The sequence below is a fragment of the Salvia miltiorrhiza genome, chromosome 2 (genome assembly GCF_028751815.1).
Source record: "Salvia miltiorrhiza cultivar Shanhuang (shh) chromosome 2, IMPLAD_Smil_shh, whole genome shotgun sequence".
In the NCBI taxonomy this organism is placed as follows: domain Eukaryota; kingdom Viridiplantae; phylum Streptophyta; class Magnoliopsida; order Lamiales; family Lamiaceae; genus Salvia; species Salvia miltiorrhiza.
The window spans coordinates 39,619,377-39,646,346 of record NC_080388.1 but is presented as its reverse complement, the minus strand read 5'-3'; the positions used below and the strand labels follow the sequence as shown (position 1 = coordinate 39,646,346).

General features: G+C 34.4%; 3 protein-coding genes across 4 annotated transcripts; all 3 read left to right on the top strand.

The window, feature by feature from the left end:
• Positions 1–3,837: 3,837 nt before the first annotated feature.
• Positions 3,838–7,881, top strand: LOC131012408 (uncharacterized). Of its 2 annotated transcripts, none has more exons than XM_057940362.1 (7): positions 3,838–4,163; positions 5,335–6,097; positions 6,193–6,381; positions 6,479–6,587; positions 6,692–6,750; positions 6,842–7,007; positions 7,110–7,881. In XM_057940362.1, the coding sequence occupies exons 2-7, from the start codon at positions 5,939–5,941 to the stop codon at positions 7,547–7,549; spliced, it is 1,122 nt and encodes a 373-aa protein (XP_057796345.1). In that variant the 5' UTR covers positions 3,838–4,163; positions 5,335–5,938; the 3' UTR covers positions 7,550–7,881. The 2 variants fall into 2 exon arrangements, with proteins under 2 accessions (XP_057796345.1, XP_057796344.1); XM_057940361.1 differs by having other exon boundaries at positions 3,841–4,163; positions 7,107–7,881.
• Positions 7,882–15,343: 7,462 nt separating this feature from the next.
• LOC131012407 (external alternative NAD(P)H-ubiquinone oxidoreductase B2, mitochondrial-like) lies at positions 15,344–21,024 on the top strand. The gene is given in 14 exon segments (XM_057940360.1): positions 15,344–15,502; positions 15,610–15,723; positions 16,515–16,797; positions 17,074–17,280; positions 17,810–18,060; positions 18,736–18,958; positions 19,085–19,189; positions 19,736–19,813; positions 19,816–20,013; positions 20,097–20,218; positions 20,428–20,470; positions 20,472–20,496; positions 20,499–20,547; positions 20,641–21,024. Coding segments are annotated over 13 exon segments (1,752 nt in total). The 5' UTR covers positions 15,344–15,502; positions 15,610–15,643; the 3' UTR covers positions 20,729–21,024.
• Positions 21,025–25,731: 4,707 nt separating this feature from the next.
• On the top strand, positions 25,732–26,764 carry LOC131012405 (uncharacterized). Its single transcript, XM_057940358.1, has 3 exons — positions 25,732–25,852; positions 25,916–26,464; positions 26,610–26,764. The coding sequence occupies exon 2, from the start codon at positions 26,000–26,002 to the stop codon at positions 26,453–26,455; it is 456 nt and encodes a 151-aa protein (XP_057796341.1). The 5' UTR covers positions 25,732–25,852; positions 25,916–25,999; the 3' UTR covers positions 26,456–26,464; positions 26,610–26,764.
• The last annotated feature ends 206 nt before the right edge of the window (positions 26,765–26,970 follow it).

Sequence of the window (26,970 nt, the reverse complement as noted above, 5' to 3'; positions counted from 1 at the left end):
TTGTACATTTTTTTTATTACAACATATAAATAATTTTTATATAAATTATTTAAAATTTTAATTTTATTTTATCAAAATAAATTGCTTGTATAGATCAAAGCCTTTTGGCTAGTTATAGTTCTTATTGAGAGTTAAAATAGATTGTATTTTTATACATTATTTGATGAAATTTCATAAAAAGTTGATGTAAGCTTGACGATTTTATAAAATAATAAGAAAAAGATTTAGGTCTATTTGACATAATATATGATGAAGAATTGACACATCGTATTTTTTTGTTAATTATATATTAAAAAAATTACTAATTTTCAGGAGTGTAATTTTTATAAATTGATAGACAAAATTTAAGACCATGTCTTATATATGAATATCATCTCATCGGAACCTTACAAAACTTTTGAACATCATCTTATCTGTAGCTTGAAATATCACATTAAACTTTGTACATTGAACTTCTAATCATTATCTTTTTTGAAGCTTGTTATATGAAATTTGCCTTATGGGTATCATCTCATCTTATTCTTGAAAAGATAAAACTTAACTCGTAAGCAACATCTCATTTGGAGCTCATAAGACCATAACTGATTTGTGAGCATAATCTCGTGCGAAGCTTGAAAGACTATAACTAACTTGTGAGCATCTTCTTGTGTGGAACTTGAAAGACCATAATTGATTTGTGAACATCATCTCGTCTATAGTTTGATAGACAGAGCTTAGTTCTAAGCATTACTCACTTGGAGCTTGAAAGGCTGGAGCTGAGTGCTAACCATTATCTCATTTAAAGCTTCAAAGGCCGAAATTAAGTTGTGAACATCATTTTGTTTGGAACTTGACAAACTATATCTAATTTGTGAGCATCATATTGTTAGAAGCCAAAATACTTGTAAGACTATAACTGACTTGCAAGCATCATCTCGTGTAGAACTTGAAAGACTATATAATTGACTTGTAAGCATCATCTCGTTCATAGTTTGATAGATTGAAGCTGAGTTCTAAGCATCAGTCATTTGGAGCTTGAATGGCCGCAGATGAGTACTAAGAATTATCTTATTTGAATCTTAAAGGACCAAAATTTAGTTATAAACATCATCTCCTTTGGAGTTTGATAAAGCACTTATAACTTATGAGCATCATATTGTTTGGAGCCAAAATTGAGTTTTGAGTACATCTCAAATGAAGCTTGATAGACCATCTCTGATTTTTTAACATTATCTTTCACCCGGAGTTTGAAAGATCAAAAGTGAATTTTAAGAATCATCTTGTTTAGAGCTATACAAAAACATATACCAAGCGAAAATGCTTATAAATAAATTAATCAATTTGTATTATCACTAATTTAGTACAATTGACAATTTTCTACGTTGAATAAATAAAAAACTTATGCAGACATATCAAGATAAATTAGTTTTAAATATATTAAGCCAAAATTTACTATATTTTAGTTTATTTATATAAATGTTAGTGATTAGAAAATCATCTTATGTTTAACGCACAATTATAATTTTCAGCTTTCTCAATGTTTATATTGTTGTAAACTCGTCATTTTTTAAAATTGAATTAGATAACTAAAAATTTAGAGTTTTCACATCTACACCAAACTACATTTTCTTTAAACATATATCAAATAATTGAAATTTTCAATCCGATTATTAATTAATCCAATCAAACTAAGTAGCATATTTAGTTTTTAAAAATTCAATAATAATAATTTGTACTATAGTTGGTTGATTTAATATTATAGGAAATAACAAAGTTAATTATTTGATCTTTTTTAAATATAACTATTTAACAATATAAATAACATATGAAAAATGCAATGTATTACGTCATTATTTTAATATATCAACTCACATTATTCATTAAATATAATTCTAGCCAAAGTAATATTAGATAAATTGAATTAATTTTTAATATGAATATAACTATTTATTTGGCAAACTGAAATTTAATTGACGAAATTAAATTGGCGTTGCAAATATATAAAAGATGAGATACCACATACAAATATTATATAGGTTGTAGTCAATATGAACTTGCGAATAAATAGGTACCAATGTCATAAGACATGCGGAGTATCTTAATATATACTTTTTCTACAAAGATTCTACATTTTCTAAAATGTAATAAAAAAAGTGTCATAAAAATCAATATGAAATTCAAATTGCATAATTTTATTTTTATAAATATTTTTTTATATAGATTTTACACTTTTTTAAATATCATAACGCTAAATATTGAATTATAGAATTAATATTAATAAAAATATAAATAATGTAAGAAAAATAAAATTTATTAATTCATTATTTTAATACGTGGACTCACATTATTGACTACATTTTATTATTGGTCAAAATAATGCTAGATAAATTAAATTATTTTTTAATAAAAAATATAACTACCTATTTGGTCAACTAAAAGTTAATTGACCAAATTAAATTGATGGGGCAAATATATACATAATGACATACTACACAAGTATTTATATAGTATGTGATCAAGATGGAGTTTGATTAAAAATCAATGTGAGATAACTTGTGAAAAAAAATGAGAATAAAGATAATAGATAATTTTTGAAATGGTGATATTCTAGATATACCACATAGTAAACCATGTTCCTATTATAAAGAAATTCTCACATTAATATTATATTAAACTTTATCATGGAAAATTTTGAATTACTACAAAATATAAATTTTTTATATCCACCAAGTTAATTAAAATTGTATGTTTGGTATATAACTATGACTTTCATTATAATACATCCATAACATAAAATATGAGAAAATAAATTAAATTGTTGCAAGATATGAATGACACATTTAAAATATAACATAGTAAGAAAATAATTGCAAAATAGTAATAATGAAAATACATCATAATTAAATTATAATTTTTTATTTAAACTTATCAAAAATTTAGATCCCATGTCAAACTTTGAGTAGACCTAATCATTTAGATAACGTAATCAAAAGAACAATAAGATTAAACTTTCATTTCACAAGAGAATATATAAAGGATGAGATACTACACACAAGTATTTATATAGGCTTTAGTTAAGATGGAGTTGATTAAAAATCAATGTGAGATAAGAGATGTGACTTGCGAAAAAATGAGAATAAAGGAGATTAGAAAGTTTTCAAAATGATTGAACTATAGAATACTACATCCACATTTTCATAGTTCAATTTTATAGAATAATAGTCATCATCTTAATGATTGAACCATGATTGAGGATGACTATATTCTCTTGTGAAACGAAATTGAATGTTATTGTTCTTTTGATTAAGTTATATCTAAATGATTAGGTCTACTAAAATTTTGACGCGAGGCCTAATTTTCTTGATGAATAAAAATAAAAAATTATAAATTTAATTGTGACGTATTTTCATTATTACTATTTTTGTAATTATTTTTCTTACTATATAGATTTTAAATGTTTCATTTGAAGCCTATTATATTCATATCTTGCAGGAATTTAATTTATTTTCTCATATTTAATTTTATGTTATGGATGTATTATAATGAAAGTCATAGTTATATACCAAACATACAATTTTAATTCACTTGGTGGATACAAAAAATTTATATTTTGTAGTATTCAAATTTTCCCATGATAAAGTTAAATATAATATCAATGTGGGAATAATGAATGACTAATGTAAGAATGTGAATGACCTTTTATTTAGGTAATGAATTGCTAAAGTTTGATATGTTTTCAATGTGGGATAAATGAATTAAGTAGCAAAGAATAGTGAATGGAGAAGATGTCACCTAGGATTGAGGATGAATGTGGTGTGTCTAATATGTATTGCTTTATAGAATTGATAGATTAAATCTAAGCTATGCTCATAAAAAGTGAATAGTAGTATAACTTTGAATCGAGTTCCTAGGTAAGTTGGTGATTGCAATCCTCTGCAGTATGTCATCCTCCAGTTATGTATTTTTTCACTAGCTAAAGTCGAAGGTATAAAGGCCGCGGCAAAGAGCCATCATTTACGTCCGCGCGCGAACACACACACAGTGAAAAATGGCGTCGAAACGCGAGTTGCCGTTGTGCGACGAGCCACTGCTGAAGAAGGCGAGAATTGCTGAATCGGAGCCCTCCCCATCAGCTGTCGATTCCAACGTGCGAGTCGTTCTTAATCCTGCTGATTGCGACATAGGTTTTTGATCAATTCTTCCTTTTCTCTTTATTGACATCTTTCGGGTTTCTTTCCTTTTTTCATGAACAGTATTCTTGTAATGATTTTCGGAGATTTCCTGTTTTTACTGCTAAGTTGAATGGAGATTTTTAAAAGTAGTAAAAGATTGAAGTCGTGCCTGAATGATTGACCGTAGCTTTGTTTTGAATTTTGTCTATTGATCTTAATTCATGGACGGAAAACCAAATCTGGCAATTCGGAATTAATTGAATTTAGGTTGCATTTGTGATGCCTGTGTAGATGTTAAAAGAAATATTTCCATGATAATAGCTGTTTGCATTAAACTAATTGCTAAGGACATGGTTGGTATTATCTCTTTAAGTCTTAATCTGCTATATAATTTCTGTAATTATTCAATGCAACTGTAGATTAGAAGTATAAATATTAGTACGAGCAATTTTAATTAAAACTACAAAAGTTGAAGGTGGAAGATTGTCGGAGATGAATGCAGGATAAGCCATATGCATACACGAATTTGATGTTAAATAGCTATATATGGATTACACTGTTTGGTTTCTACTTGTTGCACTTTATTGTTTTCTTCTGTTTGTAAATCTTCCAATCAAAGACGCTTGATCCCTCCCCTGCAACATGTGTTGAATTATTGTAACCAATCTAGCTGCTGTCTTCAGAATTGAGTCCCCATGCTTTGGTTTTAGTTTCCCATAATCACAGTTTGATTGTCCAGACTCATTGGTGGACACACATAGGGATGAGGAGGGGATCAAACCCAATTCTTTTTTTCTAAACCTCTAATAGGAATTATAGGATCTTCAAATTATCCAACTTTTGTGCAAATTGTTATGCAAAAGCCCCCATCTATAAATCAAATCACCTGAAAACTATATTCTCGAAGGAACCCCCATAAGAGATTTTTTCTGAACCCTCTCCTGTCCAAATTGAAGCTGATCGTACTCATTAACTCCAGAAAAAGTTATCCAGTGAAACCAAGCACACATGCATTATCACAGCTTGTTTTTTCTTTGCTGAGCGTATCTCCCCTAATCAATTGTATTAAATACTCGATAATGTACTTAATACTTTATAGTGAGACTGATTATCATTGAGTTGTTGAATATGTGCTTTCATTTAAGCAAGTCGTAAACTGATGTGAATATCTCTTCATTTGCAGATTTTAATGTTGAAATAGATGGCCTACAAGGTTCAGCGCTATATGAGGACGGATTTGCTTATTGCTGGTCTGGTGCACGGGCAAATATAGGAATCACCAGAGGAAAATACTGCTTTGGCTGCAAAATTGTATCAGCTCAACCAGTGGATATGGAGGATACTCCTTTAGATATGCAACATGTTTGTCGTCTTGGTGCATCTAGAGGAGATGTTGCATTGCGGGATCTTGGAGAGGCTTCAAACAGTTTTGGGTATGGAGGTACTGGGAAATTCTCTAGTTTGGGAAAGTTTCTGGACTACGGTGAAAAATTTGGAGTTGGTGACACCATAGTTTGCATGGTTGACCTTGAAAGTAGACCCATGGCTACAATTGGCTTCTCCAAAAACGGGAAATGGTTGGGTGTGGCCAAACAGTTTGATGCAGGACCAAGAGGCCTAGGGGTGGTTGATTCTTCAGTCAAAGATCTGCAATGGGAATCAGCCATTTTCCCACACATTTTACTAAAAAATGTAGTAGTCCGGTTACAATTTAGCATGGATGATGGTTAATTCCAGTAGAAGGCTATAAACCTTGGGCTGCTGCCATTTTGGATGGTAAGAGCATAATGGGACCTGCCTTTGCTGATGAAAGTGAATGCGAAGTGATAATGATGGTGGGTTTACCAGCTTCTGGAAAAAGTACATGGGCTGAGAAGTGGGTGAATGAACATCCTGAAAAGCGGTATATTCTTCTTGGGACAAATTTAGCTTTGGAACAAATGAAGGTTAACATCGTGTGTTGTTTCTTTCTTGCACTTCCTAGTCCCATAACTCTGTTTGTCTTATACTACTAGATGAAAGATGTTGAACTACCTTGCAGGTGCCTGGCTTGTTGCGCAAGCATAACTACAGTGAACGGTTTGACCGCTTGATGGATCGTGCCACCAAGATTTTTAATGCCCTTCTGTCAAGGGCTTCCACAATACGTCGTAATTTCGTTATTGATCAGACTAACGTGTATAAGAGTGCTCGTAGACGTAAGCTGAAGCCTTTTGCATATTATATAAAGGTAATTTGATTGGAAGAATCTTCTGTAGTGGTTATTTCAAACGAGAGATTTTTAATGTTTGGTTGTTAACATTAATAAATATATATCATTTTGTCAGATTGCTGCCGTGGTTTTTCCAACAGCAGAAGAGCTCAAATCCCGTGCTGAGAAGAGACTCAAAGAAATGGGGAAGGAAGTGCCTGCTGAAGCAGTCAATCAAATGTTAGGTATCACCCTAGAAAGCTTCTTCTCTTGTGAATTGACCGATTCTTAGTTTGCTCCAGGCAAGAAGCGACATTCCCTTAACAATTTGTACCTGTCAACTTTACAGCCAATTTTACATTGCCCATGAGTAAGGATATGCCTGGGGCAGATGAGTATTTTGATCAGGTACACCAGAAAATGTCAAATTTTGACGCTAAACAACCTTTCTTTCATGTCATGCCTTGATAAGATTTATAAAGTTCAGTACATTTCATAGGTTTGGTTTGTGGAACTTAATAGAGCAGAAGCACAGAGATCCTTGGACGAGATGAAAAGAGAAGCCAGCGTACTCATGTCCTACAACAGCTCTTCTTTGCAACATCGCGAGAATGCCCCAGATCAGTCTTATATTGGCACATCATTTCAAAACCAAGGGAAATACGGTAAGTGTTCTCTACCCTTCTCTTTCCAGTAGGACTGTATTCTCTTCCTTTGACAGATTTATTATAACTTTTTTCTGGCTTTCTCATCTTATCCTTTAGCAGTTTCTTATGGGACCTCAGTTTCTACACCCGCCTATGGAAATTATCCTAGTGAGATGCAACATGGTGGATTTCACCCCCAGCCGTCTGCTCTGAGGCCACCTTATGCAAATTTACCTGTGGATGCATGTCCTCCCTATGGAATTATTCCTGACTATTTGCAGATTGGAGATTTTCGACAGCCTCCTCCTGTGAGGCCTTCTGCGAATTTAGTGATGGATGTGCATCCTCCTTACAGAAGCTTTTCTCATCACGCGCAGAATGTGCCAATGTATGGACAGCCTTCTCACCACGCGCAGAATGTGCCAATGTATGGACAGCCTTCTCATCACTCACAGAATGTTGGAAGGTATGCACAGCCTTCTCCTCTAAGGCCGCCGCCGCCTCATGTTATGGATGTACGACATCCTGGACTTTATCCTTATCCTCCACGGGGCTATTGATTTCCATGCCATCTGAATCAGTATAGTTGTGAATAGGTTGCTCAATTAGATATCTGTGAATATAACCATGGATATAGAAGGATAATTCAAGCTGAAAATTGACATATTCTGTCCAGTTGAGATGTTTTCGTCTTTAAACCTTTCTCTGTTGTATATATGGATTTTGGCAGTAGCTGCGGATTAGGTGGATTAAGAATTAGGATATGTATAAGAGTATTTTTACTCAGTTGTTTCCATGTGATTCTTTTATTCCCTAAGATTTGACGGTTCCTTCTATTGTTTGATAATTTGTTATTGGAAATCTTAATAATAGCTTTGATTTTCTTGAGGCATACGAATCTTGTAATTGTTCTTAGAAATTTGTAATTGACTAACTACCCATTTTAAGAGAATGAAAAAACGAACTAGCTCCTGTATGGATCGGTTAGGAAAAAGCAAGATCAAAGTCGATGCCAATTCAATTTGATGAAGTTTTAGTTATTCGTTGGGTATTTGTCTTTTTGAGCGACTTTGATAGGTACTTTATACTTTGTGTAAATAGCTAAATTGAGTTCGAACTTATTTTTTAAACCTTCTGTTGAGCCGATTTTGAAATCAAGACATAATAATCTGGTCAAGTTTGTGCTAAGTCGAAGTGCAACGAGATTTAATTTCATATTCTCGAACTATTGACCTTCTGCAGGAAGGTGTGTAATACCCGGGCTTTTGATGACGTGTTTAATTGCTTGAGTTTGAGTAATTAGGGTTTAAATCCCCTGTTTGATTTACTTTGTAAAGAGATGAAGAGTTATATGAAGTTTTGTTGTTATATTTTAAAGATGTTGAGATGTTCTTTTGATGATGTGAGGATGATGTGGGATTTTATATCCGTATTTGAGTTTGAGTATTCGAATAATTCGAGATAATTATTTGAATGAGAACGGTGAACTCGGAAGTGAAATCTGAGTCCGTTAAGACGTTTTTGAAATTTTTGACTTTTTGACGATGAATAGTAAAATACGGCTATTTCGTCTTTTTGTCGACTTTCAAAATCTTACGTGCACGTCGTCGAGAAAATATTCTTAGTTTTTCGATACGAGTCCAATAATGAAAGTTTTTATTTTTGGACGACGAGTGAATAGTAAACCGGGATTTCTCGATAAACGAACCGAGCTCGTTTATCAGAATTTCGAGAACGAGCTTGTGTTTTCTATATTTATATAGAATTACGAGTATAATGAAAGTGAGTAGAGGTTGAGAGGGCGAGTAACGAAGAGTATGGGTTGTTAGTCGTTAAAACGAGACGAAACGAGATATTTAACGACTAACGGGTTAATATCCTAAATATCTAACCTACCCTACCCCTAACCACCCCCCCCAACCGCCCAAACCCACTCACTCACACATATTACACGGCTGTATCAGCCAAACACTCTAAACTCTCACACACAACACCTAAAACACACACAAACTTCACGCCATTTTCTTTTTGCTTGGGTTGGAGCTTTCAAGCTCCGTTTTGAGTGCCGAGACGAGCCCCGATCATCTTTTCGATCACGTATCTAAGTAGGTAAGATCTCTACCTACGTTTTGATGGTTTTCTTTTCGATTTTCGTCGACGTCGAAAAACGTCGATTCTCGACTTTATTTTGAAACGACGTCGGATCGTCATGAAATTTTAGTATGTTGTTCTTGGGTAGATGTCGAGCATGTTTAATGAAGAGAGTAAGAACGGAACGAACCGTAGCTATGAAACCCATGAGGGCAGCCCCGTTTTTCACATATTAGCTTGTCTTTCGATTTTTGTTTGATCGTTTTGACTTGATATTTGTGCTTAGGGGCATGCTAGGATCGTTATATATTAAATTCGTATTTTTCCAAGCACGAAAATTGTATAAGTTTTTAGAATATGATTATTTAAATTCGTGAAGTTTAGGACGTTGCATGATGAATATTATTGCGTATATGTGTTCTACGATATCACATGAGCATGCTAGATTAAATTGGGAATTTTCGAGACATGTTAGAAACGAGAAGCATGAGGACCGAATGGTTTGATGCCCGGATGTGAATATTTGATTTTTATTTGAATGATTTGAGTTTATATATGTGTTTATATTTATTAAATATTGCACGTATAATTTACTTAGATTAATTTGAACACCGAGGTTCAAATTTGATGAAGGCCGCGAGTCATAAGGCCAGAGACGAGCGATGCTCGATTTTAAGTTGAGATATGTGGAGTATGTGAAGTCATGTAAGTGAACTAGCAGTGCATATGAGTTAATGTTATGTTAGTAAGACTATATGAATTATTTGAGTATTTATGAGATGAGCATGATTAGTAAGTTATTGAGGTTTTTGAATTGCATGAGAAATGCATATAAAATGTCTAAGTATGAGAAATTAGCATGGATTAGATATATTGTGTTTCAATGAGAAATAAATTAGAGAAGCATGTTAATTAATTAAAGTTGGAATTTAGTATTTAATTACTAAGTTGTAGATTTAATTGAGAATTATGAGCATGTTAAATTGTTAAGATATAATTTATTATTTGAGTTAATATCGATTATGTGTCTAATTGGAGTGAGTGTGAGAGTTATGATTAACGCACATAAATGTTGGTATCTGACACTCGAACAATTGGTTTCGAGTATAAATGATAGTTTACTGATAAAGAGTTTTGATGATTTTGAATTGTTGGTTTGCGTTGAAGAGATGACAAGATGTTAAGTTTTGAGTTGAGAGACGAGTTCACGTAGTGAGATTCACGCGTTGAAATCTCGTGGCTGACATTATGTATGAGTAGGTCATGCCGAAATTTTTAGTGAAATTAGGATTTGGGCATAGTCAAAAGAGAGATGAACATTAGAGATACTAATGTTTCATAAAAGAGATTAGATTATTAATCGAGTTTTCTTTAATAACTTCTCACTGATTCTTCATAACGATGAAGGTCCTTTTGGGAAGTAACGACTTGAGGGAGAGAGTGACGTTACTCATTGATACAGAGACACAACGAGGTGGGCTTTCTTAGACACGTATATAGAGATCCCCTGCATCCAGGCCTCTTATACGAAATGAAATGAATGACATGATATAATTGTTAAGTTTTGATTTTATGAAAATGATCAAATGATGAATGGTTCTTTATGAAATGAAATGAAATGAAATGAAGGAAATTATTATATGAAGGATGTTATATTGAAGTTATTGCATTGCCAAATTTTTTATGTTTTAGTATGTTATCTATCTGCTTGAGATGAAGAATTCGGTCCTATGCTAGTGTAGATACTAGTAAGGATTTGTGTACACTGAGGTGGTCGTGAGTCATCGAGCGGGTTGGCCGATCACAGTGCTGCAGAGGGAGGCCTCCCTCTCAGTACTTGATGTTATAACAGATATGATACTTACCTGATGAGAAAAGTCTGCGCAGACAACTTTGAGGAAATGAAAATGAGTTTAGCTAATACAGGGCCTTTCTACAAATTCCTTGTATTATGCATATGAAATGGCAATGACAATATTTACAGCTTTATAAGCATGAGATGAGATGAGATGTTTGGCATGTGTTCACTGAGTGCTTTTGTACTCAGCCCTGCATATGTTTTCTAAATGTGCAGGTTGAGCTGATGTGATGATGGTGCTGCAATGAGCGGAGTCTCCAGGGTTGTTAATAAATAGTTAACCTGTCTAGAATATGTCTTCATACATATGTCTAGCTACTTTCCGCTGCAAGATGTTGTTGATGTTATAGTATGTTATGTCATACTTTGAGTCTTAAGAGAATGGTTTCTTACGATGTATAACTTAATTAATGATATTTATTAAGTTTTTATGTTGTCTTTCATAGATTGTTTAAAAGAGTATTAATGAGTAAATACGACGAGTTTTCTTAAGTTGAGTAAGATTTACGGTTCCAAATGACGCCCCTTTCTTCCCCTTATTCTTTAACCCCATCCCTAGCCGTAGATCACTCGGCTTAACTATCCTTAGTTAAGGCGGGCTGTGACAGAGTGGTATCAGAGCGAAGGAAAGCTCTGAATTTGAAGTCTTGAGTTTAGTCTAGAATGAGTCACTAGGCTAATAGTTATTAACAACCGTGAGCTCAGCGCATCATCACACCAGGCTCAACGAGGTATGTAAAATTTCAAAGTTTATTTGACGTTAAATTTTTAAGAGCATGATGTTGAGGTTATATGATGAGTTATGATGTTATACTTTGAAGATGCATAGTTTGAGTTGAGGATGACAACATGATTAATAATGAGTTATTATGTTGTAAGAGTATGATGTTGATGTTACATGATGAATCATGAGAGAGTTTATATCATATGATGTTATATGATTGAGGATGCATAATTATGAGTTATGATGTGATGTATTTGAGATGTTTTGTGATAAGAATTGTTTGAGCAGTTGTGATAAGTCACGATGATTTAGATGAAGGAATCTAATGTCATTGTTAAGAGAGATTTTCTACTAAGTAGAAGGATGAAATGAGAACTTAGAGCTAAAGCTTGAGAGAATTAGCAATTGCTTTAAGTACTTGTTTGTATGAGTTATGAGTTTGAGTTATGAGCTTGAGTATAATAACATGATTAATGATGAGTTATTAGCATACTGCAATGAGATATTGTACGATATGTTGAGATGTTTTGTGACGCGAGTTTTGCTCACGCAACCTGAATGGTACTTGAGAAGGTATCATGAGCCATAGTCTTTGGAGATGGCTTTGAAAGAGAATTGTTTAAGTTGTCTTACTGAGTCGCGATGATTTAGATTAAGAGATCTAATATCATTGTTTAGAGAGGTTACCTACTATGTAAAGATGGGACGAGATGAGAATTTAGATGTTTTGAGCTTGAGTTTTAAGATAACAGTACTACTTAGTACAAGTTTTGCTAAGTTATGTTTTGTTTATTTCTGTTGCTGGAGCCAAGTAGAGTTAGTCCCTAGAGTCACCTTTAAGTTCTCCTTATAGGTTGACCAGGACTGTTGGCACTGCACGAAAGTGCACTGCTGTGAGATCGAACTCAGGGAAGATCGGATACGAGGACGAGGCGTACAGTATGTGGTACAGAAATACCCTACCAGATTTTCAAACACATGTTCATAGACTATGAAAGGATGAACGCCTTATGGTTATTACTAGACTGGATGGCATTGTGCACCTAGTCCCCGTGCTACCAATCGAGTGGTAGGATTGAGCAAGGAAGAAAGCCTCTCAATATGATGGGACGTGTCATTTTGAGCGCTGGACCCACAAGAGATGAGATTTGTTACAGATACCCAGATTTTCTATGCGATTATATTGACCGGATGCCTGTTTTCTACCTGGGACTCCAGAAAAGTGTAGTAGATATCGAGTCGATTCTTGAGTATCAGTTACCAAAGATGATAAATTGATAAACGATAATGAGGATGAGAAGTAGCCGAGAAGGGCTAGAGTTGATGAGGATGAGAAGTAGCCGAGGAGGGCTAGAGTTGATGAGAATGAGAAGAGAAGCCGATGTAGGCTAGAGCTAAGGATGATCTTGAGAGTATGAGCGGTACACCCTCGTTTTGATTAGTTTCAATTACATTGCGATGTATATAACTTACTTAGGAGATACTGATACTTGAGCTTTGACATGATGATAGATGAGTATGCGAATATAGTACCCTACTGATGTTAAATAGATGGATGTTCCTAGCGTGCTAAAGTAGCAACTAGATGAGTTAACTGGTAGCAATTACCGTAGGAGGTCCAGACCGAGACATAGTACTATTAATGGTGTCGGTTTAGAAGGGACATTACGATAGATACTATGGTTTTTGTAGGGTTTATATGACCCATTTATGTAAGTCCTCTAAAAGAGGCATTCTACTGATGGATATATTTGGTGGACCCGAGTGGTCTTTATGTTAGCATTTCGTGAGTGCATATTGCCTTACAGATGAATGTTAAGGTGACCGTGAGGGTTTCCTTAGAGTTTGAGTTGTTGAGTTGAACTTGAGTTTCGAGGATGCTTAGAGCATTGGTCGAGTTGAGTTTTTCTTTTGTGATTTCAAAATGCCTCAAAGATGTCATCAAGAGTGTGACGTGAAGGATAGGCGGGATAATACTCTGCCACCACTACCGCAATATGAGAAGAGAGTTGAAAAAAAAATGTTGAGCATTCAGAACACGAGTCTAGAACATGGGATCTAAAAGATGAAGCTTTTAGCTTGCTGTTGCGAACATAAGTTTTCTTATGTATAGTATGTTATGTCATACTTTGAGTCTTAAGAGAATGGTTTCTTACGATGTATAACTTAATTAATGATATTTATTAAGTTTTTATGTTGTCTTTCATAGATTGTTTAAAAGAGTATTAATGAGTAAATACGACGAGTTTTCTTAAGTTGAGTAAGATTTACGGTTCCAAATGACGCCCCTTTCTTCCCCTTATTCTTTAACCCCATCCCTAGTCGTAGATCACTCGGCTTAACTATCCTTAGTTAAGGCGGGCTGCGACAAGGTGTGTGTGTGTGTGTTTATTTTTGGATTTTTTGAGCAAATGAAGAATAAGAAAATGTGAGAAAACTTTATCACAACACTTTATATTATCTCATGTTCTATAAAGAGAAATATGGAAAAGTATTATCATATTTTTTTTTGGAAACTAAGTATTATCATATTATTATTTCATGATAATATCATCATGAATTGGAGTGGAAAAAATGAAAAAATGAATTGTTTGATTTTTTTTTTTCGAAGAAAAATGTTCACTACATAAAACATATAAAAAGAATGAAAAAAAATGGTGAGATATCCAAAGACAACGCACTCTACGTGAAAAAACTGCATTATGAATATACTACTACTACTTAATCTATCGGAAAAGGCTAGAAGCACGACACCCTCTTTTAAAAGGCTCCAACTTCCATTATGAAAAATACAAAAAGTAGACATTGTATTGCTCTGTATTAGCCGCCACGCAAATGTTTTAGTAGGTAATAGACCCCCGCTATTTCTTGAATTAAATAAGTTGTAGTTTTGAAGCAGTTCTACTTGAGTCTTTTATTTATTTTTTTATCAGAAAAAGAGTTCATTAAAGGAGAAAGAATCAAGGTACCAGAGGTACCCAGGAATGGTTCTTACAGCAGCTTTGGTAACAGATCAAAGGAACACCAATTACAGAAATCAAAATCTTTTTCCATAATCTTGAACTCCTTAAACCAACTCCAAGATCTAGCTTTAATCTCCATGAGCGTACATTTGATATTCCACACCTTCCCATCGAATCGACTTGCGTTCCTTTGCTTCCACAAAACCCAAGTAATACACATCCACATACTTGAGTCTTTTATGACAAAATGAAATGCTTTTTCCTTTCATAACAAGCATCCCATCTGACTTTTATCTTTCCCCACTAGTAAATTGTTATATTTGAAGGAATAAACTTGAGATCTTCAATTCAGAATTAGGTACAAAATAGTGACGGTGATATTAATTTATGGCAAGCACGAAGAAGTGAATATTCTCATAATTTCAGAAGTACATTGTTACACGCTGGAAAGTGGACACTTCAAAGGAGGGCTAATTACGACCAAACAACAAGTCAGATCGCGATCGCGATCGGATCCTCAAAATTTTAAGTAATTATATTTTCAACTGTATCACCACATGCATGTATTGTACCCCTCGCATCCGAAGCTGTACGATTGTAATTTTCGTCAAAACCCAAATTAGTTAGCATGTGGGCACCACACACGTTTCATAGTCTTCACGCGTCCCAGCGACACGTGTCCTCTTTTCTTGTCCGCCAAGTCAGACAAATAGGTTCGGCTGCACCGCACCTCACCACGTTTCCGTGCTCCCTTCTCCCTCCAACTTTTTTGGGCATCTCTCTCTCTCTTAGTTTTTGATTCGCTCTAGACCATAAATGACCACTGACCACTTAAGACTGCCGTGCTATTCTCAATCTCTCTCCAAGTAAGCCTCAGGTGAGAATTCTTTTTCTCCTTTCAGGTCCGCAGGTTTTGTGTGTGTTTATGAGTTTGTTTAATTTGTTGATTTTTAATATCTTCTGTTTTTGCTGTTTCGTTTTTAGGTGATCTCCTGTTGAAGTTCAAGCAATACAAAAAATGACGGCGCTTCAGAGGTTTTCCAGAACTTTCCGAGAGAATTCTTCGCTTGCCAAAATGCTGATTGTTTTCACCGTCGGGTAATTTTTTTATTTTTTATTTTTTTTTTCCTTGAGTTTTGTTGCCCTGTTATGTGCACCTGGAATTCTCTGCCATTTTTGTTTAGTTGGAACGGGAAATGGTGCTTGGAATGGAAATTGTATTCTGTTTCTGGTTTTCTGCGAGGTTTTATTGTTGTACGACGGTCGGCGTGATTTTCGCTGGTGGAGAGTGATTGATTGACGAAAATTATGGTTATTGGTTTTATGGTGTGTTAATTGTGCTATGTAAGCTGGTGCGGAAGGATTAACAGTGGTTTAAATGTGTTTCGTTGGTTCTCTTTTATCTGTTTTTTGAGCGTCAATAAGAGAACATCAGTTAATATGATATGAATTTATGATGATCGTGCAACGTTTGATAGAGGTATTCTGTTTACAATTTGGTCAATCAATGTTTTCTCTCTAGTACCGAAGATCTGAACTGCATAAATTGTGATCAGTTCAGTCATTTGAGAATTGTGAATCTTAGATTTGGTATCTTCTTTGTATTTCTCATGTCTTAGTACCGTAAGATATATGCAGTAGAATAAACTGTAAAAATTAACAATAATGCATTTCCTTGTTGGTTTTGCTTTAATACTGTATAATTTTGTTGGTAATTGAACCATATATCTTGAGCGTTTCTGTGTGCTTTTTGATTGTTTCAAGTATTCTATAATGAAGCATTTTCCAGAATTAAGATCATATTTCGAGGAGAAAGATGTTTGATTCCGCATTGCCTTAACATGATTTGAAGACCTTGTTGATTTCCAAACTTTGTGTATTATTGGCAGTGGTGGGGGCCTTGTGGCATTTTCTGATGCTAAATCAGATGATGGAATAAATGTTGTCAATCCATCTGAGGCTGATGACAAGAACAAGAAAAAGAGAGTGGTGGTACTTGGAACAGGTTGGGCTGGAACAAGTTTCTTGAAAAGCCTGAAAAACCCATCCTATGAGGTCCAGGTGATATCACCACGTAACTTTTTTGCATTCACCCCATTGCTACCAAGTGTGACAGTCGGCACTGTGGAAGCTCGAAGCATTGTCGAACCCATCCGCAACATTGTCAGAAAGGTATGCAGTTTAGCAATGCAGTTACAATCCTGTTCTATTCTTGAACACTTTACAACTTCATCTGTCATCTTTCAAACTCTGCACTTTCATTCTTTTTGCTGGAGTCCTTAAGTCATACTGTCAGGTTACTTTACATGATTCATTTTTACTCTATTGAGAGTAATCTTACAGAAATTTTGCAGTTTTTTCATATGAAACCTTTGCCAGCATGACTTTTGTTTTTTCATTGCAATTGGTATTATTTTAGTGCTTAATCAGTGGAGGGTCTTGTGGCAGAAAAATGTAAATGTTCACTATTGGGAAGCAGAGTGCTACAGGATTGATGCAGAAAATAAGAAAGTCTACTGTCGATCTAATCTGTCTGGTGATCCCAATCAGATAGAGGAGATTGTTGTAGATTATGACTACCTTGTGGTTTCTGTTGGGGCCCGTTCAAATACATTCAATATCCCTGGTGTGGCAGAAAATTGCCATTTCCTGAAGGTAACATCCGTAGACTTGTCTTACTATAGAAATCGGGGTCCTTTGTGCATACTGTAATCGTCTTGGACTGCACAGGCACATTAATAGCATCTCCCAACATTGCTAAAAGCGAGTGTGATTCCATTAACCATGGGTCGGAGTAGAAACATAATCACAGTTTTTTGGTGCATGAACTTCATCAAATATATATATATATATAGGGTTAGGTTCTATGGAGAAATTAATTTTTTTGCGAAATTTAGAAACGTTGAACAAATCAATATTTTGATGAACATACCAATAATTTTATTGAACAAGTATTTTGGTTGGGGTTCGAATCCTGGAGTGCGAGATTTTCAACAAATACGTCTTTTCAACAACTACGTCTGTTCATCAAAACTATTGATAGACATTGGATTTATTCTTAATTATTGACCGTTTGATTGAGCTATTTTAATGGTTGAGATTGTTTCTCCTTTCTAACAACATTGGCATTTCTCCATTGAACCTTTCTATTGTCAACTTGGATTTGAAACCGCATGTTCTGCAGGAAATAGAAGATGCTCAGAAGATCCGTAGGAAAATTGTTGATTGTTTTGAGAGGGCAAGTTTGCCTAATCTAAGTGACGAAGAAAGAAAAAAAATTCTTCATTTTGTCGTTGTTGGTGGAGGTCCAACTGGTGTGGAGTTTGCAGCAGAGCTTCATGATTATGTGACTGAAGATCTAGTCAGATTATATCCCAAGGTTAAAGAGGCCGTTAAAATAACACTTCTTGAAGCAACAGACCATATTTTGAACATGTAAGTCATTACTTGCTTGAAGTAGAATTCTTGTTAAGTATGCTACTTTGCTTCAATATTTTGACTAGCATAATAATCTGCATAAAATTTAAAATACCCTTCTTGTCGCTGCCGTTAGCCATCCAAATATGTGTGTATTGGGCCTACTGTAGGATACATCTGGGGAAAAAATTCAAGTTAAACTCTAATTTCATTCTCTACCAATAGTTTACTAAGAGGTAGCTTGAAAAGTACTATATTCGTTTCAACTTGCAGTAAAATGATATAGGTATCGCTACCTTGGAACTTCATTGTTTGAGATATCCATGTGTCCTAATAGACGTGCTCACTGCTCCTAGGAAATGCATCTCTTGTAATGGCTCATAAATAGACTATGCAGTATTCATTCTGGATAGAAACAGTGTTTTTGTTCTTTATCAAGCTCGCCCATACCAGTAGAACTTTACCAGTACTCGGGCAATGTTGGGTAACAGGGAAGGTCCTCTTCAGGTTAGTTGACTTAGTTTTTTTTTTTTTTTGGGTGCCACCCACACTTAGGTTGCTTTTTAATGTAATATCTGGGTTTTTCGTTTTTATAGATATACTTGTGGACGAGATGAATCATTGACTCAAGATGAAATATTTCACATTTGACAACTTACTGACTTTTTGTTTCATACAAACTGCTCTGTGCAGGTTTGACAAAAGAATTACGGCTTTTGCTGAGGAAAAGTTTCAGAGAGATGGAATCGATTTAAAAACTGGGGCAATGGTTGTGAAGGTAACAGATAAGGAAATTTCCACCAAACAAGTTAAGAATGGTGGTGAAATATCCAATATGCCATATGGCATGGTTGTGTGGTCAACTGGAATTGGAACTCGCCCTGTTATAATGGAGTTTATGAAGCAAGTTGGTCAGGTAGAAACTCAGAGGCCTATGAAGCTTTAGTTAGGTTTTATCTATTGTTGCATTTGCTGATTTTTTTCATGGTTTATTAATCCAAACATTGTTGTTTAAGACTTAAAAGTTTTTTTTGTTACCCAGGGTAATAGACGTGTACTAGCAACTGATGAGTGGCTACGAGTAGAAGGAACGAGTAACATTTATGCACTAGGAGATTGTGCCACAATCAATCAACGCAAAGTCATGGTATCATTTCCTTACAAACCCAATTTCATAATTAAGAATTTTACTTCTCATGCTTAATGGGAACCTTGATTTGTTAGTTTGTCACAAAATACTTCCTTTTTCTTGTTGCTTCACTGGGGGGTATGAAAATGATTTGTGGCTTCCAGTGTGCTACTTGATTGTCAAAAGGAATCAGCCTCGATATAGAGATACAACGGATCATTTTATGCTTACAAATTCTTTTCCTAGATAGTTTTGCTGCTGAAAGGGTAACTTACAGCAAATTTATGATACATGTCTTGCTTCAGATCTCATTACCTGATTTTTATAATAAAAATACCATATACTTGCATGCACAGAAACAAAATTGAGTTGTAAGTTTGTGGATGTTTGCATAAAGGAAACAAGCCACACTAACTATTTGAAACTCTTTCTGTGAATGATGTTCTGCAGGCTATTTTCACATTTGTTCGGTTGTGATATTCATATTTTGCAATCAGTTTTAGATACCATTCTGTTTCTATTGAATTCCTGATAAAAGTTGAACCCCATTTCTTATCTCGTCAGGAAGATATATGGGCTATATTTCAAAAAGCAGATAAAGACAACTCCAAGACACTCACTGTCAAGGAATTTCAGGAAGTAGAGTACTTAAGGATATCTGTGAAAGATACCCCCAAGTTGAACTCTATTTGAAAAACAAACAGTTGAGTAGTCTCGTTGATCTTTTGAAAGATCCAAAAGGGGATTCTGCTAAGGAATCAGTCGAAGTGAATCTTGAAGAGTTCAAGGCAGCTCTTTCTCAGGTCGATTCTCAGATGAAGAATCTTCCAGCAACTGCCCAGGTTGTCTATCTGATGATACATCTTGGTGAAGTTGATCTCTCCTTCTATGATGGTTTTCTGACACTCAATTGATGGCATTACAGGTTGCAGCACAGCAAGGTTCCTATCTTGCTGACTGTTTCAACCGCATGGAACACTGCGAGCAAAATCCAGAAGGCCCTCTGCGGTTCAGGGGTGAAGGACGTCATAGGTTTCGTCCTTTCAGGTCTGAGCTCGTGTACTCTTGTTGCTTTACTTTCTCCCCTAGACATTGGCTATAACCAATAAACCAGATCTTTGAAAGCTCTTTCGTTGGCCTTCAATGAAGTTAATCCAAGAAAGAATCAAAACCATTCAAAAGCAACAGCAATTAAATCAGAGCTTAGGGGCAGAAGATATATTTCATTTTAATGTACTTTCTATAATATGGTGTAGGTACAAGCATCTCGGACAATTTGCCCCTCTGGGAGGGGAGCAAAACGGCAGCACAGCTTCCTGGAGATTGGGTTCAATTGGTCACAGCACTCAGTGGCTTTGGTATTCTGTATATGCAAGGTGTGTTTGGTTTGTTAATTTGTTTTGTAACTCGATTAGCAGCAGGCTCGGCTTTCCATGTGATTGAATGGCTTGTGTTTGTGTGTGTTTCAGCAAGCTAGTAAGTTGGCGTACAAGAGCGCTGGTGATATCAGACTGGGGGAGGCGTTTCATCTTTGGCAGGGACTCTAGCGGCATCTAACGAGTCAGAATCATCTAATTCTTCTCTCAATAAATGATTCTCCTTTTCTACATTTTGTTAATCACACATACATCTCGAGTCATTTCTATCGTCTAGGCGGATGTCGACGGATATACTTTTGCAGCTGAGAACTGTCTAATTATATAAATCCCCAATGTCAAATTTTGCAGCTACATGTGAGATACATTGGCTTTTTTGTTCGAAAAATAATGGTTTTATTCCGTCCACAAAATACACATATATTTGTCAGTTTCTGGTGTTAAATATATACAAACAGTTGAAAAATATTTATGATCTGTTGGTATATTGTTCTGAATGTTGTGTAAGCATGAGCAAGAATCATGATTAATTTTTCGCCATATATGTAGCAATTTTTCATGTTCCGTTCTATCTTTGTAGCTATAGCCCTATAAATCTTAGAGTTGTCGTATATCCGAGTTGACCCGTATTTTGATCCAAACTTATATCTTTACTTAAATCGTGTAAATGATAGTATTATTTAATTATACAAATAACACTGTCTGTAATTGATACTATTTTTTTATACAAATGACACTGCATATAAATGTCACTAGTAAATGATATTGTGTATGATTGACACTATTCAGAAATATAAATGACATTTCCTGTAATTAACACTATAAAATTGTAAATGACACCATAATATTTTAAATAATACTATAAGATTGAAAATGACATCATTTATATAATTGAATAATGTCAGTTATAAGCAGTGTCATTTACACGATTTGAGTTAGGGTGAGTTTGGATTAGCATGCGGGTCAGGATTTGAGTACGGGTCAACCCGGTTGTACAGGAGATTTTGTATAAATCTTATAAGGCCTCGTTTATATTTATACGTCACCCTCTATGAGGAGATAAATATCATTGAGTTAAGAGCATCCACATTCCTTGAGTAAACTCATTACTCAATGGAGTGGGAGACCACTTATGAGTAAGTATCCCACATTGGGGACACTCATCCGTTTACTCATATTCATTAGTTTTTATTTTTATATTTTTCATTTAATTTAAATTGCACTAACTTGAATAAACATAATTACTTCAAATTAAAATTGCATTTAATATAAACACATAAAATAAAAATTAAATAAATTTTTAAAAATAAAACACAGCGTAAATAAACTATTCTGGCCATAAAGGTCTGAAACGTGCCAAATATGCTCGATCAAATCATGTTGGAGCTTGACATGTATCTGTTTATCGCGGAGAATTGCATATCTTGCATGTATTCCTCGAAGCTAGGCGGGGTTGCTCAAATATTCTCCGTCGAGTCACTACTAGACGCCCGCTATCTGAGTCATCATCTCTCCAATGGGTAGCTCTTTCTCCTTCGTTCTCCACAATCAGTTATGGAGAATAATACAAGTCTTCGTGATGTCTTTGAGATGGTCAATGTACCAATTTTCGAGCCGGACTTCGATAATGATTCCCATCGAGCTTGAAGCACTCCAAAGGCATGTTCGACATCCTTTCGTGTCGATTCTTGCATCTTCTTGAACGTCGCCTCTTTCGGATTGTTCGCCACCGGTGGGCTCTTGACGAACGTTGCCCATTCAGGATAGATGTCATCGCACAAGTAGTAGTCCATCTGGTAATAGTGCTGGTTGACCCCCAGCCGAAAGTAACCATCAATACCTTGCACATCATCGACGATGTGCAAAAGAATAGGTCCTTCTGCATTCGAAAACGCCGTTGAAATATTGGCCCGTACATCGGATTGTCGTTAAAGTAATCTTGCATAAGACGTAGATGGACAACCTCACGATCCGATAAACGAACCCCCTATTGATAATAACACGTCGTTGGGGTTGTGGTTGGGAGAAAAATTAAGCAACCGTTTTTTGTGAATCGATGATAATATCCATGATTTCTTGCGTCTTCCCCTTGGACGAAGACGAAAAATCATTGAACTACGAAGCCATTTTTTGGTGGAGGAGAAAGAAATGAAGAAGAAATAAAGAGAAATAGTGAAAGGGGTTAATAAAATTGAGAAAATGGGGGGTTTTATATAGGAAGCAAAAGGAAATGAAAAAATTCAAATAAAATGATAACAAAGCTGTTGGAAAAAAAAAAAAAAAAAAAAACAAAAAAAATCGGCTTGAAAGAGTCGTTAGATTTCAAAAACTTCGATTTTTTTATAGGCGCGTGCGCGTGCAGTGCACTCGCCATTTCAAAACATAAACGAGCCTTACTCATATTTCGAGTAAGAAGATTCAAGTAGGCTAGTACCCACATCGACTTACTCGAGTAAGCCCCATCAAATAGCACGATGTGGGTACTCTAATGCTGTGTTTTTTCTTCTGTTAGAGACTGAATTTGTTGTCTTCCCTTATATGAATTATAATGTTCATCTTTTTTGTTTAGATATTACTTTATTTTATCCTGTAAATTAGTTCATACAAGTAAAATTATTTAAAAATCTAAACTAGAATAATTAAGGAAGAAACAAAATAATATGAGAATAGTCTATTTTTGTTACTTGGGCGATGGGGAGCGGTGGAATTTGAACCCTAAAGGCTAAAACTCATTGTTCACAAACAGAAATTTGTACCGCTTGGTGGTCCCTTTTGGTAACTGAGGAGAGTAATATTATACTACCGTAATATATCATGGAATTATATTATTTGATGTCATGCATTAGTATTTTTAATCCTGCTAAAGTTACATATAAAAGTTGATATTAAGAAAAAACACATCTACGTGTGTTATCTACTACCGCATGTATATGTCTGGATTCATAGGGCAATTTAAAGATTTCATCCTCTATTGACTTCATGGATAAATAACATAGCCGCAATTTAAAGATTAAAACTAATAGTGTTATTAATGATGTAAAACAATGTATAAGGAAAATCTTGATCTTTTTAATTGAAAGTTTGTAGAAATGAAAGGATTGCCAAGTGAATTTGATTTCCATCGTCGATTTCTTTCAACAGCCATTAACACAACAAAATAACAAAAAATTATAGAAATTCCATCGTTGTTTCATCTCTTTGAACAGCCAATGCCAATAAAAAAAAATTGAATTAGGCTGTTTTAGAGAGCAAAGCTGTATGAAAATGGAGCCTCTTCAGCTTGCATAAGACCACAGCCAACTTCTTAGCAGCAGCAAATTAAAACTATTCCATGTGTGTGATCAAAATAATTGTATCATACATGATACTACAACTCTAACGTAGTGTAAACACTGTTAAATTGTTGTGTTAATGATTGCTAAAGAAATGTGATGAAAGAACCAATTAACGGTGTGGAAATCAAATTTCCCTTGCTCAATTTTTCCATTTCTACAATAATTCAACAGGTATATATATAATTAAAACTTTTCTTACCTAATACATCGCTTATCAATCATTAATAAACATTATTAAATTTTAATCTCTAAATTGCCACATGTCATGTCATTCATTCATGAATGAATGCAATGAAGATGAAACACAAGTAAACTCTAGAGGATTCGAATTGCTGTTAAATATATACTATATTAAAAAGTCAAAATTTTAATTTCAAATTAAAATTGATTTAAAATTAATTTCAAAATTGAGTGACAATTTTGTAATTATAATAAAATTGAACGTTTATTTGTGAACTGTATTTTTTCGTTCATTTCCTTTTCTTTACCTTCTTATTTTTTTGTTTATTATTTTTTAAATTGTGAAATTCGACTAATTATAAATATTTAATTTGCATTTAAAATTAAGGTCACGGTAAGAGCTTTAATTTTATATATTGTAAAAGTTATACTCCATTTCGTCCGCGATATCGTTTCCACATCGTGGACGGCATGAGGTTTTAAGAAAAATGGAGTTTGGGTCCCACTATTGTTGTCAGTGGAAGTTTGTGGGCCCTTCTTCTATAAATGAAAGTGGAAATGATATCGCGGACGGACCAAAAATAACAAATGTTGGAAACGATATCGCGGACGGAGGGAGGTATTTATTTTAAAAATAAAATTTTAAAAAATTATCTCCTCTCTCATTTTTTTTGAATAAATTTATTTTTTAATTCTTTTTTTTATATTTTTATTTTTTATTTAACTTACTTTTTTGCCTTTTCATAATACCAAATTTTATTATTGGGAATTATTCTTTATTTTTTTACTTTTTTCAATATTAAGCTCAAGCATATTCAGTTTAAAATTAATTTTTTTTATTATCTTTATAAATAATAATAAGTTGATATCAATTTTTTATAAATATGGAAATATAACATTTTCGTGCATTGCATAGGGTGCAAATATTAGTTAGCGTGAAAAAAAAGAAGAAGAGGAAGAAGAAGATGAAGATGATCAGCACCGAACATGAAACGTTTCCTTCCTAAATACTTTCCATTCTCTTACTTAATTAAATTTGGTAGAAATTAACTTTCCTTTGTGTATTCCTTCACACCGTTAGTTAACGCAGTTTAATTTTACTCTACAAGATTGCTGCCTACATGCAGTTTAAGTGCAATAGAAGATTAACCACAAATCGTCAATAAATTATTCGAATCGAATTAAAATTAACTATTAGCAATTTATATATATTGTTTAATGTTAATTTTAGTTAAGCACAATATATATGTTTGAACAACATTTGGTAACATGATTTGTACGTTGTTGTTGTACCATTTTTGTGAAACACAAGGAAGGCCACGCCAGAGATTAAGTTAATAATTGTGATAGAGAATATATTCCAATCACATGTGTAAATTTTATTAGAAAAAAATCAACGGCCTTGCCTTGATTACTATATTAAAAGGGTACGTACTCAAAGACACAACATATACACTGCTACTTTTGAGAGACATTAATTTAATTGCATGCATGGCATTGGCATATAGCAATTTGAATCCAAGTGATTGAGAAAAATGAGTAGAGAGGTTGTGCGGAGTAGATTACGACAGAAATGTGGCGGCCAGGAAGGATTTGGGCCACCATCCTCTCTTCTCCACCCAAAACCTTTCAAATAGTCAATGATGCACACACAAATTCCATAGTTTCATGGGCCCCAAAATGGCCACAGCTTCATTATTTGGGATCACATCAAATTCTCTGCACAAATACTTCCCAATTACTTCAGACACAACAATTTCTCAAGCTTTGTCTACCAACTCAACAACTACGTAAGTATACATACATACGAATATATATGTTTCATTTAATTTGTTGATGATGATTAATTTTAGGGGTTTCGAAAAATCGGAGTGGATCATCAATGGGAGTATTCAAATCCATACTTTCAACAAGGAAAACCAGATCTCCTCCCAAACATGAAGAGAAGGTCATTGCAGATGAGCCCAACTCCTCCACGCCAAAAAAACAGCCTCAACCCTCACATCCTAAGGAAGTCTATCGAGGAATCAAGGCGCGAAATGAAGAAGCTGAAGCAGCAGAAATCAGACATGGAGTTGAAGATGGTGGAGTTGAGGCAAACAGCCAATAACCTCGAGGCCACCACCAAGAAACTCATAGTGCAGTGGGCCAAAGCTTGCGAGATGATGGTGAAGGTGGAAGAAGAAGATGCAGCAGAACCTCTAGTTTTACCATCGGCCGCGGATGATGAATCCAAATCCGCAGCCACATTGAGGGTCGAAGACTACTCGGTTGAGTTGGATAATATGGACAAGAGAGATCAAGTGTATGAAGTTGAAGCTCCAAACCAGCATGCTATTGCTATTGCTCAAGATTTTCAAGTATGGCTGACCCAGATTAATGCTCTTTGGTGAAAATTGGAGGTAAGTTTATTTCTTTTATTATTATATAATTTCAATCAATCACACAAAAATATATATGTCATTTTCTTGTTATTTGATAACATTTATTTTTTTATTTTGTGGGAGTTGTGCAGAAATAGATGTTGAATTGATTCTGTTGCTGCAGGTGAAGAACGGAGGAAAATGATGTTATTCGTCATTAGTTATATTATCTATATATGCTTTCTGGTTATGTAAGTTGAACTCTAATTAATAGTTACTTATGTATCCAGCTTTTGTGATAGTTTATATTATTGCTAACTAACAACGATGTTAAACAATGCTTAATTTCTTGACATATAACTAGCTAGTTTTTAATTTTCCAAAAATTGGCATTGTTAATTCATATATTCTTATATACCATCGTTGTTTTTAGTTTGAAATGCATTAGAAAAACATTTGAATTCAGTCAGCATTTTAATTTTCTTTATTTCAGGCCATTTTATAGGAACAGTACAAAAACTCCGGCCGTGCGATTAATTAATTAT

What these genes read in the sequence shown, in the direction of transcription:
- LOC131012408 (XM_057940361.1), top strand. Translation starts at nt 5,939, where the DNA reads ATGGGACCTGCCTTTGCTGATGAAAGTGAATGCGAAGTGATAATGATG. An exon ending in TAGCTTTGGAACAAATGAAG is followed by an intron (nt 6,098 to 6,192) that starts GTTAACATCGTG and finishes ACTACCTTGCAG; the next exon opens with GTGCCTGGCTTGTTGCGCAA. An exon ending in AGCAGTCAATCAAATGTTAG is followed by an intron (nt 6,588 to 6,691) that starts GTATCACCCTAG and finishes TCAACTTTACAG; the next exon opens with CCAATTTTACATTGCCCATG.
- LOC131012405 (XM_057940358.1), top strand. Translation starts at nt 26,000, where the DNA reads ATGAAGAGAAGGTCATTGCAGATGAGCCCAACTCCTCCACGCCAAAAA.